General features: G+C 39.5%; 1 protein-coding gene and 1 long non-coding RNA gene across 4 annotated transcripts; both read right to left on the bottom strand.

Annotated features, from left to right (window-relative positions):
- Positions 1-308: 308 nt before the first annotated feature.
- LOC138125482 (uncharacterized) lies at positions 309-14,944 on the bottom strand. 3 transcript variants are annotated; one of them, XM_069040823.1, is made up of 4 exons: positions 14,630-14,944; positions 13,785-14,035; positions 6,620-6,934; positions 309-1,041 (listed from the first exon to the last, which is right to left on the bottom strand). In XM_069040823.1, the coding sequence occupies exons 2-4, from the start codon at positions 13,861-13,863 to the stop codon at positions 752-754; spliced, it is 684 nt and encodes a 227-aa protein (XP_068896924.1). In that variant the 5' UTR covers positions 13,864-14,035; positions 14,630-14,944; the 3' UTR covers positions 309-751. The 3 variants fall into 3 exon arrangements, with proteins under 3 accessions (XP_068896924.1, XP_068896925.1, XP_068896922.1); XM_069040824.1 differs by lacking the exon at positions 14,630-14,944 and adding an exon at positions 14,362-14,503; XM_069040821.1 differs by lacking the exons at positions 13,785-14,035; positions 14,630-14,944 and adding an exon at positions 7,054-8,298.
- Positions 2,519-4,856, bottom strand: LOC138125483 (uncharacterized). Its single transcript, XR_011157468.1, has 2 exons — positions 4,568-4,856; positions 2,519-4,393 (listed from the first exon to the last, which is right to left on the bottom strand). It is a non-coding gene; the product is annotated as an uncharacterized lncRNA (long non-coding RNA).
- Positions 14,945-15,000: the final 56 nt, after the last annotated feature.

The raw sequence follows: 15,000 nt of genomic DNA, 5'->3' as shown, positions 1-15,000 counted from the left end.
CGGATTCTAGCACCATATGAAATCAGTTCTTGGACCAAATACCGCCTCACTAACAGGTCACCAACAAAAGTAAGTCGCTATTTTGTTACAAAATCCCTGAGGGTAGACATTAACAACCGACTACACAAGAACAAATCTAGTACATATTGAGAAAAATACGGCATCCAGGCCGCATTCTTTCGAGTATACAAAGCGCACCCCAAAACTTGCGCGTTTTGTATTGTCTGTATCCACCAGATTTTTCATGTTTGGGAGACACTCTGTATACCAGTATGGAGTGGGGGGACTCAGGCTAGTGAAAACCCCGCTGGATTTGCCATTTTAATTACGTATACCAAAGTAACATATGTAGATTTAGAACTAAGCAACAAGAGTGAACTAAATTAAATCATAAATATCTAGTGCTGAACTAACGAAATAATAGTTTTGTATTTACAGAAACCTATTTACAAGACAGTCCAATATTTACAACGATGGAACTTAAGGAATCATTAACTGGTTAATTGGAAGGCAGCCTTTGTCAGGTTGTGCTCTCGTTAAAAAATTACACATAACTTAACATAATAGTAAAAAAACGTCATTCGATCCCTGAACGAAAACCGAAACTAACTTCAATGTCTGCAGGTATTTGCGACCTTCGGCAAAATCACCCTAACTAAGCCTACGATACATTTGTACATTATTTCGATAAGGTTACATTTAACACCGTACATTGAGACATCTAACACACATACGAGCGACCGTCGACCCTTTAAATCGTGACTATGCTGTGACCGTCACTGGTGCCGTTTTTGATTTCTTGTTCCTTCTTGTTCAGCTTGACCCAGGTGTCGCCCAGAGCTTTGGCGAAGTGATCGTCCACGGACAGGCCCGCCGTGTCCATCAATTCGATCACGTTCGTCGTCGTGGGGGCCGCTTTGGGGGGCGGCTTCACCGGGATCGGTTCTCTGGAGACGTTGTTGTTCGAGAAGAGAGACAAGTAGTCGTTGCCGAGAGAACGGCGGAAGTGCTCGTCGATGATCGGGTCGCACATCGATATCCCTGCAGAAATAAACCACATCAAATCGACGCATTTCCACCACAAAAACAAAATCCCCCGATTTTGAATCGTTTTCAAATTCGACATTGGAATCGTAAACTGTGACTCAAAAATGACGCTGATAAACACGCGATCTCACTAGATAACGGTGTAAAGCGATGAAATAATTTTTATTGGAAAAATAGCAATTATTTGCTTTAAAAAATTTACGCAACATTTATTAATAACAAATATTGATTTTGATTACAAATTAAAATAGAACGATAATTGTTTTATTATGTTTATCGTGTTTAGTCAAGGCGTAACTAATTGAAGTGTAATCTTTCTTAAAATTTAATTAAATTCATGAAAACTTCGAATTAAAAATAATTTTATGTTATGTCAAGATGGTAGTTCTTCTCACTATGAACTGTTTAAAAAGATTCGCAAAATTACCTCATTGGGCATCTCTGATTTTATTCCCCCTGATTTTTTTACAAACTTTTCACGGATTAATACACAGTGTGATTCACCACAACAGAAATACAAACACGACACTCGCAAGGTTTAATTGAACTCAAGCTCAAGCCCCCTTCGATAAAATTCTCTTTTGACTGAAAGTCATTTAATTTTTATTTCTTGCGTGGAAAACATAATCAGATTATTTTAATTTTATTTTCTTTTCCATCCCACATAGTTTTACATTTTTTGAAATGTGACAAATTTTCCAAACACTAGACTGTAGAGAATAAAAAATATATTTATCAAAACCACAACATGTATATATTTTTTTGCAAAAATAAAATTATAATAATTTTTCTCTTGATATTAATTAATTACTTGCTTAGAGAATTAGAGCCTGTTCAGATATCAAAGATCCATCAACGCTGCAATTTACTTCGAAAATAGACCTGGCAACGCTGTAGAACTTCGATCTAGGGGAAAATAAAATGTTAGGATATGTTAACGCTGTCGAGTGTCAGTTGGTAACTTGCAAAGGTAAACCAATTTCCTAAAATCAAATTCAACCAAATACCTATTCTTTTTAAATTTTTGTTTTGTTTTCTTTTCCTTGCAATATATTAAAATTACTATTTTTTAATCCTTAAGCATTAATTTGACAACTACTGTCGTCGTTCCGTACTAACTAACTTGTCTCCGTTTTCAGTTGCCGGATTACATAATATAGTATTTTTTTTTAATAGGGGAAGTGGGCTTAAAATGGGATACTTAACGTTTAACGTTATGTATAAAAAAAAATAAGTGTTGTAAAATTGTGTAAAGTAAATCTTGCTATAGTATAGTTATTGATTTAAACATATATTCATCAAAAACAATCTAAAATAAAAAACAAGTAGTTACATGTGGTTAATTAGTAAATGTCTGCAATTTCCCATTTTACCTACACAGTGTCGGTAAAATGGGAAAGTGCTGGAGGTAAAACGGGATATGGATTTAACACGGGAAATTATTCCTATAATAAGATTTATTTAGAAAATATATTTTTCAAAAACTTTATTTTTGTAGGCAAATATCACATGTGAATTCGTCATCATCATCACTTTCTACACCTGCACATTCATCATGGGCCCATTTGCCGCAACGACAGCACATTATCCATCCTTCTCCGCAGTGGTCTTTAGAATAGTTATTACCGCAAAACAGGCATTCCACATCAACGTCAGATTCGCTGCTACTGGATTGGGTCCTTGATACTCGTGCTTTGGTCACATTAGACTCCTGTTTCTTACCTTTCGATGAGCTGTTGTTTGCAGCGTTTTTGTTTTTGAAAGTTATTCTATTCGTTTTCATTTTGTCTGCATTATTTTTTCTGTTTTTCTGAACCAGGGATTTTTCTAACTCTTCTTTATAAGGGGTACTGGTAAGGATTGCAGCTTTACCCTTTCTGCTGACTTTCTTTTTTGATAGCTTTACATTCTTAGCTTTCGGATATGGAGCAATTGTTTCAGGACTGATTAAATTGCACATGCTGCTAGTTGATGGTTTTTCAACTTGAGTGATTATTTGCTCATCTGGTGTAGACTCTCTTACAAAGTCACGTTGAATTTGTTCCATTGCATCTTCCATTTCAGGTGACACAGCTGCAACTGCATCATTTTCAGTACTGTCATTGTTTTGAGGTGGGTCATAACTAGTTGGCAAAGCTGCAGCATACATATCTTCTGTAAATACTGTGTGGTCCAATGGATATAATCCAGTTTTCTTAAAACCATTAATGGCGTTTAAAGGTGTTGAGCCTCTTAGATATGCTTTAGCGAACAAAGATCCAACTTCGTTTATAGTAATGCGGCGTCCTGGATGGTTTCTCAACCATATTTCCACTTCTTGAGTATAAAAAGTGGTGAGTGGCCCCATAAACGAAACGTCGAGCGGCTGCATACGGTGACTGGTATGCGGTGGTAAACATAAAATTGTTACTCCATTCTGCCGTGCTTTTTCTATGGTTGCTATATTTTGGGTGTGTGTTTTATGCCCATCCAGTATGAGTAATACTGGATTACTTTTCGAAGTTTGAGTGTGATGAACGAAATGATCAAACCATTTCTCAAACAACTCTAATTGCATCCACCCAGATTTATGGCAAACTGATAGTGAACCTGGCGGAGTTCCATCAGCAAATTGAGGTTTCATTCGCACTCGAGGAAAAATTAGCATAGGTGGGACAAAAATGCCACTTGGACTCATACAAATTACTACAGTCGTTAACTCCCCACGTTCGGCTGATGTTAGGGAGCCTACTTGTTTTCTTCCTCTGGCAGCAATAATTTTTGATGGTCGAGATTGGACAGTAGTGATACCTGTTTCGTCCACGTTAAATATTCTTGATGGCGGGAAATTATGTTTCTCTTGGAGCGATTTCAAAATATCAAAAAATGAGCCAACTGCTTCTCGGTTGAAGCCTTGCGCTCTTGCCGCAGAAGTTGCTTCAGGACTGCGAAGAGACAAATTGTTTCTCTTCAGAAAGGAATGTAACCAGTGCCATCCTGCCAACTTAGTTTCATTATTAAAGTGATGAACGATATTATTTCTAACAGCAATTTGATACGCAAGACTTCGAATACTTCTTGTTGTTCGTCCATATAACATAGCTTCCATGTTTTTAACATAATCTACTAACTGTTTCTCTAGTTCCATTGGAAACGTTAATTTTCTGCTCCCCAGTTGTTTTGAATGGTCAAGTGCCTGTTTATTTTTGTTTTTAAAACGCCTTTCTAAAGTCGACTTTGGAACATTAAATTGTTTAGCAGCTTTTAAGTAACCACATGTTCCATTTCGCAACGCCTCTAGTGCCCTAGACATAGCTTCTTCGGACCAAGATTGGCGGTCGGTTTTTCGTTTATAAGTGGAAGGCATCTGAAAACAAATAAAAATAAATACTGGGCTGGTGTAGGTAAAACGGGATACTATCCCGTTTTAAGGCGTAAAAATTTCCCATTTTACCTACATTTGTCTTAAAATTTTTAAAATTACCGCGTGAAAAACAAATGTCTTTCAGAGCAATTTGGCCTGCATCGCTTGTTAACTAACCTTTGAAGACAATTTGATGCGCAGTAACAACCCAAGAGCACGAGTTGTTCTCTTCCAGGAGCTTATTCCGTAAACACTAATTATTACATTCACAACTTCCGAAACCAATAAAATCACTCTCTCTGTTTAAAACACAAGCGGATCGCACTTTTGACAGCAGACCACTAACACTAGCGTCCACACACACGCATTAGGTGCTAATACGAGTAGTTGCCAGCTCTCGTTGCGGGTTAAACACTGATATCCCGTTTTACCTACATACCCCATTTTAGGCCCACTTCCCCTACGTAAGTATAATAACTGAACTGTCGATCGTTGGTAACTGTTTTGTTGTAATACGGATTATTCATGACATAAATGTCGCCAGAGTATGGTGCAACTTTGAGTAACGAGGTTATGAATACTAAATTTTAGGTTAGATCTGATTGGAAATGTTTTTATCAGGTTGGTTCAAAAAAATCTTGATCAAGAAAAATTGACATTTTTGTTATTAAAAAAAAAACACATTTAGTAACATTTCCTATTGGTTATTTATATTAAAAATTGAACTACAGGAATCCTTCATTGATTAACCAATTAATCAACAGGTGGTACATCTGAAAAGGCTGTCATTTTTAGCACAAAATATTTTATTGTTCGACACTGTGTGAACGGATTTTTATAAATGTCACAACTTGTCAAAACAAAACGTCAAAATAATTTTAAAGATTTTAAGCGATTTAGAGCCTTTTAGGGGTTCGTCGAACAAAAAAAACGTTGTATTCAACTCGTCTTTGTGTAAATTGGGCTTTTTTTGGCACTCGTGAGCCTTTAAAACGCTCGTTTCACTTTAAACTGACAAAGAAAAGCCCAATTTACACACGAACTCGTTAAATAAACTACTATTGGAACGACGTCAAAATCAAAACAATAGTATGTAGATAATGAGTGACTTTTAATTAAGTACTGAAATTATTTTTGTTCGGTTGGCAACACATTTACGATTTCATGTTGGTACACTTGCCTGGTAAATTCAAATATGACAGTTCAAAAGTCAAAATAAATCAAATTTTAACTAAATCTTAACCTAGAAAGCGAATCAACAGACAACAACTCTTTGACAAATGACTAGGCGTACCAATTATTCGGGAGTGCCAATCCACTAAATTTGTCTTAATCATTAAAAGTCACCTACCGTGTGAGCAACAAGTACTGATTGAGTTGGCAATAAATTCTGGTGATTTTTGGTGACTTTTATGTCATGTTCCAACGAGAAAACCATTTTATTAATAAACGATTACAAAAACCAAGAGTTTTAAATTTGAAATGTATACCAGCTGTCAATAATGTCAATAAAACAAACCGACATAGGTACAATTCAGTCTTGAAAATTTTATGTAAATTTTTTTTTTGCCAACTGAATCAGTTATTGTTGCTCACCCTGTAGTATATTGTTAAACGAGTTGCACAGGACAATCTATTGTCGAACGAGAGGGTTTAAGGCAGGACGAGCACAGCGAGGTGCAATTAAAGGTACGAGTTCGACAACGTGTCTTGTGAAACGAGTGTAACATGCTATTTCTGTTTTTAAAATATAAAATATGTATGTAATTATCTAGTGACTTTTATTTTAATAGAACTGGGTTGGTATTGATGAAGCAATGTCAAACGATGCAATAAAATTGAACTTTGTGCCGAATTACAAAAAATGATTTTTCAATCGGAATTTGTGTTCCAGTTCTTTATCAACTGAGCATTCAAGTTTAATACTCGAAAAGTGGAGTAAAAAATGTAACCGGGTAATGTTTAAAATTTAAATCTAGGCGGTTTATATTTTAAAAATGTAAAGCGTGACCTTGAATTGAAAATTTTTGATAAACGTAATCAAGCCACTTTAAGATTTGGAGTGGCCCAAAAACGACATAAACATATTATTTTTGTTCCCATTTGCGCTTTCAACTGAATATTTTTTTGCTGTTTGCGGTGTCGCTTTCCGGCCGTGCGGATGTGGCGCGTTGATAACGCCGGCGGCGGCAAGACCGCCGCGAAACCGCCATTCTCGCTCATACTGACCGGGAGGCAGCTCCTCTCTGTTGGGTGCGTTGTTCTGTATGACCGAGGGCCTGTAGCTGGATCGATATCCTGGATTGTTGACGGTCTGCGAATAGGACGGAGGCAGACCCCTCTGTCTGACGCTCATGTCCAACGGTGCGTTATCCTGTCCGGCCTGGTTGGGCGCTTCCGTCGTCGGACTCGGCGGTTCCGTTCCGAAGGTCTCGGCGATTTTCGGGTCGGACTTCCGCGAGTACTCAGGAAGTCGCGATCGTCGATCCCGCTTCCACTTGGCGGTCGGCAGCTGCTTGTTGGTCGACTGCTTCGACGACTCCTCTAAACAGACAAAACAGACATTTTCATCTAGGTCGTTGCGACGCTGCCGTGGGAACGACCCGGTACGACCTATGCCAAGGTCGGCGAATTAGTGCCGGTACTGGCTTCGCGTCTTTTACCTTCGTCGAGCCACGGCTGCCAAAACGCGCGCTTGGGTACCACCTCCTGGTTCTTCATCGCCCGAGAAGCCTTCACCAATTCCTCGACGAACACCGCAAATTCCATGACACCCCGTCGACGGAAAGAACCTCGAGTCGCGTCAAAAGTCACTCAACACTCAATTCACACGTCCCATTGTGTACGCACACCGAAAGCCATTGTGCGACGGCCGGAGGAATAGTAAACTAGCCTTCATTCATAAGACTCTCGCAGGTAGAGACTTTCAGGTATAAGTAATTAGTTTTTTTATTCATCCAGAACGATACCACCTTAGCACCGACAGCGTAAGGTCCTCTTTCGCGTGCCGTTGTTTTTGACCGGTTCGGTGTTTTTTGTTCTATGTGGTACCACCAGAATCGGCTTCGCGCTCGATTAAATCTTCGACCACGTCGTCGCCGAAGCTCGTCCCGGTGCGAGCACGAAAGGCCGACAGCGGACGTGAAGTACTCCACCCCAGGACCGGACTCCTTAATGGAGTAGTAAGTGCAGCAAGGTCGGTTGTTAGACTGCGCTCTTTCCAAAATCCGCCAGCTCCGCACAAAGACCGCAGGTTCCCGAGACGGACGGTTTCACGGAAAGAAATGATGCAAAAATGATCTCATTATCTCAGAACTGATTCGATCGCAATCGTGCTGACTACATCTCGGTTTTGTCGGAGGTTGTTGCATAAAACGCGGAATTGTTCCAGTTAAGTTTCTGCAGAAAAAACGGCACGGAGGGGTCGGGGGTCCGGCCGAAGAAAACAAAGGAGGAAAAACGAGGCGAACTTGGAGCGATTGTGCTCTTGGGAACGGGTTAATCTGCTCGGACGTTAGATTAAAAATGTGGATTGTGGAGGAACACAAGAACGGAAAGGTAAACGGCCGAAGATGGAGGTGCCAAATACGACATCGTGGCGCTACTGCACGTTTGGGGGGGTCACATAATTCGGTGGGGACGATATTTCGAATGTTTATGCAGCTCGCAGAAATAGCAAACACTCGCGGAAAAGTTATCAATGCGTTGAAAAAAAGGAAAATTTGCGATAACCTCCAAAAAAGAGTGTTTAAGTAAAGTGTTGCTAAGAAAAATGTAACCTTAGAAATAAATTGACGTTAATTAGTAGCGGGTGACTTTTAATGATTGAAATTATTATTGTTCGGTTGGCAACACATTTACGGTTTTATGTTGGGACACTTGAGTGACAAATTCAAATATGACAGTTCAAAAGTGAAAATAAATCAAACTGTTATTATTTATTTCTAGAATCTTAACTTAGAAAGCGAATCAACAGACAACTCTGACAAATGACTAGGCGTACCAATTATTCGGGAGTGCCAACCCACTAAATTTGTCTCAATCATTAAGTCACCTACACCTAAAGAATAATTCTCAATGAGTTTTTGTTTTTATTTCACTGTAATTTTTGAAACTATGAACGTCGATATCAAGTTTTTTTTCTGTTTTGGTTTCTTCGAAAATGATACCAATTTTCGGTTGCCAAAAGTAGATAAAATTATTGGTACGTGGAGCACACATAAGTGGTGACATGCTGAGTGCATGTAAGGATTCGCAAGAAAACTATCCACAGTTCGACATGCACCAGGGATATTTTGGTAGATCATTTCAGGCAAAAAAAAACTTACAGAACAGTATATTTATAAATGTGACAACGCGTTATCAAATAAATTTGCAACATTTTTCAATTTCTTCCAAAAAAAATTTTCCCGATCAAATTGCTGCCTAATTAATACAATTATGTACTGGTCAGCGATTTGATTGGATAATTTTTTTGAAGGAAATATGCAGTCAAAATAATTGTTTAACAATTTCCGTTTTATTTTGTTTCTTATTTTTCACAGAGTGAACTAGGATACCAGTTCTTTTAATTGTTTTATACTGTTCAAACGGAACTCCGTATTTCTATTTTTTGAATGCTGAGAATATTCCAGATCTCACACATATGTACGTTTATTCTGAATATAAATTTCCGTGACCAAAAAAACAAGAATTATTTATTTATAGATTATCTCTAAATTTACATTTTTTTGTTAAAAATGTTTCAAATTGAATTTTTTTTTTCATTTTCATTTTTTCAAAGGACTAATGATATTTTTTAAATTCTGAGATACATATAGCGTATGTTAAAAAAAAAAATGGTCATGCGGCCTAGTGGTGGTTTTTGTTCTGATAGCGTATGGTGTAGTCTTTGTCTAGCTGTCAGATCTTACATTTTTTGAACGCTCGTTATGTCCGTACTGACCATAAATTTCCGCGACCAAGAAAATTAACATTATTTATTTATAGCTTGGCGGTTTAAAATATTTTATTTAAAAATTTAACACTCATTGTTTCTGTACAATTACGTAGCTGTTATAAAATTTATTTAATAATTTTACAATTAGATACGGTAGAACGCCCACGAGTAGGTCAGCAAAGAAGAACTTGAAAAATACTCTAGGTTGCAGTGAACAAATTATGTACATATTACACTGTAGAATAATTTTCCAGCTACTTTTTGTTTCGTTTAGTTGTCATTTGTAATAGAGTCTACGTGGATGTAAACTTTTTACTGTTTTTATTTTTCCCAAAATGACATCACTCGGCAGATGCAGAAATACACAAAATCTTGAAATTCACTGGCACAAGTTGGGCAAATATTCAGAATAATTCTTCAACATTTTTCGCTCGTATTTTTGTTTGTTTTTGTTTTCAGTTCTTCAAACTTTTCGTTTACGACTGATACATTTGGAAAACAACAATAATAACAATAATCTTTATAGGATACCATAACAAAAATGAATTTAACAATTTCGTGATTACGGTAGACCGCCCACCAGCGGCTCGGCCAAGCTCGACAAAAACTCCAGGTCGCAGTGAATAATTTCTGTTTTTGTAGCAAAGAAAAACCCGAACAAAAATAACGATGAACCCATCATGTAAGTCGACGCGAGTGTACATCTCCGCTTCCTTTGTTCCTTCACCCGCCGCCCCCACGCGACGAAAAGTTCGTCGCCGCCACTGTCCGATCTCGCGTCACGAGCGGCACACGCAGTTTGCATTTTTGCCTGGCGAATGACGCCATCCTCGTGACAACCGTCCGTCCGTCGAAATTCTTCCGCCGATCGATCTCCCACCGTCCAGAAAAATTCCAAACATCTCGGTAACGAACGGCCGGACGACATTCTTCCACCGGAATCGGACGGATAATCCGGTCCGCCGATCGGTTGGTCATTATCCTTTGGCTTTTTCTCCGGACGCTTTTGTTCCACATCATTATGGTCGTGATCTCGTCGGATATTCCCAGTTTTGTTATCTGTGAAACGGCAGCCGGACCGCATACCACGCTGCCTTCCTTCGAATTCTTGCTTCACACCATCGCATCTTGCGTGTCGTGACGTCCGCGTCGACGATCGAAAATCGACCTTACGCGGCCGGACCAGCACGCCCCGTCCGGCGAATTCCGCCGTCTTCGTCGGCGATAACTGATGGAGCGACGCCTCGGATGGATCGTGCTGTACCGGTCGCAATTAAGAGATTGATAGGAATGCGCACGCTAACGAGGGGGAGGAACGCCGATCCGGGGCCATCGCACCAATTTCACGACCCACTGGACGCATGCCAGACGGCCTCCACGAAAAAATCTCTTCGAAGCCTCCGCCGCCCCCAATTCCCCAAACGCTTCGACGTTCTCGAATTTTATCGCTCGGGGAGATCCGCCATTGTTCCAACATCCCGCCCCAACACTGTTGCGTGCGTCGCAGAAGTCCGTGAATAATTAATAAATTGTAAAGTTGCAAGTCTTCATTACTGGTCAGTCCCATTGTTAAGCGAACAATGTAAATGTGAATTTAATGGAGCCGTGTTGACAAAGACAGTCACGTGGAAAAAATGCCGATTGGGTTATTCGAGTTCAGGATATCGACGGATTTTTATTAGTGGCACAGATTGTAAAAGTTTGATTGAGCAACAACGAAACGACCGAGCTCGGTACGACACGTTCGAGTAGGACGCTTAACCCACCGGGTACGAACTTAGCGAGGACGTACGATTTTTAAGGCCTGTCCTAAAACGGTCTAATTGAAACGGAGTGACGACAATTTTATTGGCCAATTTGACGGGACCGTTGAATGAAAGCAAAGTCGTCAAAGGACAAGTCCGCAGCTGAGGCGTTTAAGTGTTTGCCAAACGACCTTTCGTTTCAGCGAGTTCGACGCAGGAAACTCAATTTTCGAACAAAAATTACGACGAAGACGGCAAAACTAAACTAAAGTTGTCGAGCATTTCATTTAAGTTTTTCAAAAATATATTTCCGACGAAAATGCGTACAATACAAATGCCTACATCCAATATGATGTATTCCAGTCTAGAAATTTGAAAAAAAAAATCTTAAAAGATATACAGGGTGTCTCTAAATTCGCGAATTCCGAATTCAGAGCGTTGTAGGGGATCACTTCAGTAGTCCAAATTTGAAAATAAAAAAAAAATCGGGACTCCCCCCACAAAGATACATTGGTCTGAAGGTGCACTTTTTGAGCTGCGTTTTCTTCAAATACACAGGCTGAAAAGTTTAGTGTTTATTGTTATTTATGGTGGAAAATAATAACGTAAAACAATTTTTTGAAGAATAGCTTTACCTTGGAATAAAAAAATCTTACATTTTTGTAATTTTTCTTAAAAATGGAACGGCAACCTAGCGAAAATAGTATTTTGTCACAGTGGATATGAAGGCTGCTATGTATTGAACAAAATTAAAATGCTTATATCTTCTTCAGGAAGAGCTAATTTTTTTTTTCTAAGTACATATTTTTCGAGCTCCACTGGGTCCTTCCCTACCACGCTCTGAATTCGGAATTCGCGAATTTTGAGGCACCCTGTAGTTTCGAAAATGTGTCTAAAACTTTATCCAGAAATTTCCCAAACTCACGAATTTAGGATGGTTTAAAAAAAACCGGCATTAAAACGATAGACACAAAAAAACCTTAAAGTTTTTTGTCGAAACCCAAGCTCTTAAAAATGGTTGCCATGATATCTTAAGATCAAATTTGGTGTACAGGTCATCGTCGGTACTAAAATGAAGTCAAAATCTCCCTTTTTTCAATTTTTTTGTCTGAGAAATACTACCAAAAAAAGGAAACAAATCAATAGTCGATTCTAAAAATTCCCCCCTTCTCTTATTTTTCAATATATTTTTGTTCTTTGGTACTGATTAAAACCCTCCGTTGCGCGGGCGGTTTGCTAATCACACGATTCCACGGGTTGGGTCTGAGAGACCCCAAATACATTTTTTATAAATAAAATGACGATTTTCAATTTCTGTTGCCACCAGGTTACGGTTTGATGTTTCTTTTTTAATGTCTTATCCAATTGTTATAAATTTTGACTGGTTTTATTACATTTCGTGAAGTGTTATTAAAAAAAACACTACATCTTTTGCACCTACTTGCTTATTTATTTTCAAATAATTCCGGATTGTCGAACGCTTCGACGCAAAATTATATATCACAATTTATAAATAAATATGTCCATTAAAATCTTGTTATTGTTTGCGTTATTGCAGAAAACAATACCAACGCCTTATAACTAACCAAGAGTAACACGATCCACGGGTTGGGTCTGAGAGACCCAAATACCGTCCTGACAAAAATTGCTTTCAAATTATTTTAACAAAGTCGTGTAGACAAAATTAACTAAAAGTTAGGAATCCATGAAGAGACCCAGTTTGATTATTTACAACGCAACGAAAATAAAGAGCATTTTCACATGCCCTGGGTCTCGCAGACCCAGTGAACCGTAGAGTTTTAAGGTAGTTTTCTTTGTAAATTTTGCTTCTGAAAAATAGTACATACAGTAAAAATAAATTCTTTACGAAGGTGTTACCTTTCGAAATATGAAAGGAGCAGTTATTTATGTGTTGTTTTGCAGAAAATCGCCACATAATAGACGATGTTTTGATCGTTAGATAATAGTTGTTCTCTTGAAAAAGCCACATAATTACAGCGTCCTCTCCACTAGAGTGCCTATAATAAACGAGTTGACGTTACGTAAAAGTGGTAATTTTTGTGGTCCTTCCCGGCGCAAAGTTGAGAGCCTCGTCCGATTTTCCCTCTTTGTTGTGGTATTTTACGAGCGCGCATAGATTCGCATTGCTCTAATGCCAAATAAATATTTTTCCGCGGTCAACAAATTCCTGACATTCAATCGAGCTTTTCTCTGCCAACACAATAAAAGAGAGGAACAACGTGCGCGAGGTTCGATCCGGGCCGGTTCCCTCTTCCGTCGGTAAAACCGCAATTCGTGGAGGAAAAGTGCGACCGAGAGAAAAATTCCGCATCGGAATGCAACGAAAACGGGTGCCAACTTTCATTGGATCACCCTGTGCATGCGTAATTAGGAAACTATGCACAATGAGCTGTGACCCGTTGGCAGCACTCCACCGAAGACGTGATTTTATTGGGGCTCAAAAATGCGGTTTGGCAGTGAAATTTCCGCGAGTTTTATTTCGGCCCGAGATTGCGTTATCGCCCCTTATCGAGCACCGTTCCGGAGACCTCTGGAGCGGCTCGAGACCGTGACGACTTGATAATTTAATACACAACACACGCTTTAGTGACTGCGCCAATTTTAATATCCACACTGTGTGAACAGTCAACAAACCGTGCCATTGACAATGAGGGATCGAGCCGACTGACCACCTGTCTTCGGCACGTACCTGCCAAGGCGTTCTGGTTCTCCTGCACCATGGTGGCGGCCCTCGACAGCACCTCCAAGGGGGACTCGCCGCCTTCCATCCCGAACACTTTGTTGCACAAAGGGCGCTCTTCGTTCTCTCGGCCGGCCTTTCTACAAGACCGCGGCGCACATGTTGGGCAGATGTTCGACGGGATTCCGACAAAGGGGATAATGTGGCTTGTTCTCAGACGGAGGAGCGCACCAAAATTCCGACGATCGCTCGACAGATTCCTGCAATACACCCAATAAATATGCTTGTTTGTTTACAAAAATATGCGCACGGTGGGACCGCCTATCGTGGAATTTTGTTTGTCGAAGGAGGAACTGTGATGTAACGACGAATTTATCTCTGCGGTTTTTTTTCCGAATTATTTCGCATTTATCTGCACCAGAATGTATTTATAAACTCCGTAATGAGATTAATTGCGATGAAAATATTCAATGGAATGCGAGTCGGTTAACAATCGTGGAAAAAAATTGGGGAAAACAGTGACCTCAATAATAAAAATATTTCAAATTCCATTCGACGGTAATTATTGTTGTCAACGTAAACTCACTGGGGCTGTCACTACCACAAGAACCTCCACCAAAACACCCCGAATCACTATTTTTTCTAATCAGCACTGGTGCGGTGATAACGGCTGATGCCGCCGAATCTACGACAAAAAATCCAACAGGACCACGAAGCGCAGGATCGATCTGTTTTATTAATATCCGTCACAAGACCTCCCCCGAAGACAAAATTAAACACAAAAACAAATTTCCACCCCAAAAATCAATAATTTTAATCACGTGTAATAACACGGACACGAAAATACAACTCACCCCTCTCGAATCGAGTGACGAACTCGGCAACCACCCTTATCCTTTTGAAAATTGTCCCGCGGTGCTTTTTCTTCGCCGAATTACTCACTAACAAGTAAAACCGTGCAAAGAATTTGACATTTCGGTCAAACCTGCGATTCTGGTATGATCGGAATCTCAAATATTTACATAGACCCCCTGGTGGAAAACTTGCGTACTACGCCACCACAATCACACGCACCAACAATCGCCACGCATTTGAACAACAGTCGAAAAAGAAACGCACAATTGTGCGACCCTCGACGACAATAAACTTCGCCTGGAATTAGGCGTTAAGTGGGACAACGGTATGAATTATGACGATGCGGTTTGGTCACAAGTAAAAATAAAAG

Source organism: Tenebrio molitor, chromosome 3 (assembly GCF_963966145.1).
Source record: "Tenebrio molitor chromosome 3, icTenMoli1.1, whole genome shotgun sequence".
NCBI lineage: Eukaryota > Metazoa > Arthropoda > Insecta > Coleoptera > Tenebrionidae > Tenebrio > Tenebrio molitor.
The sequence above is the reverse complement of the archived record's forward strand: the minus strand, read 5'-3'. Positions and strand labels throughout refer to the sequence as shown.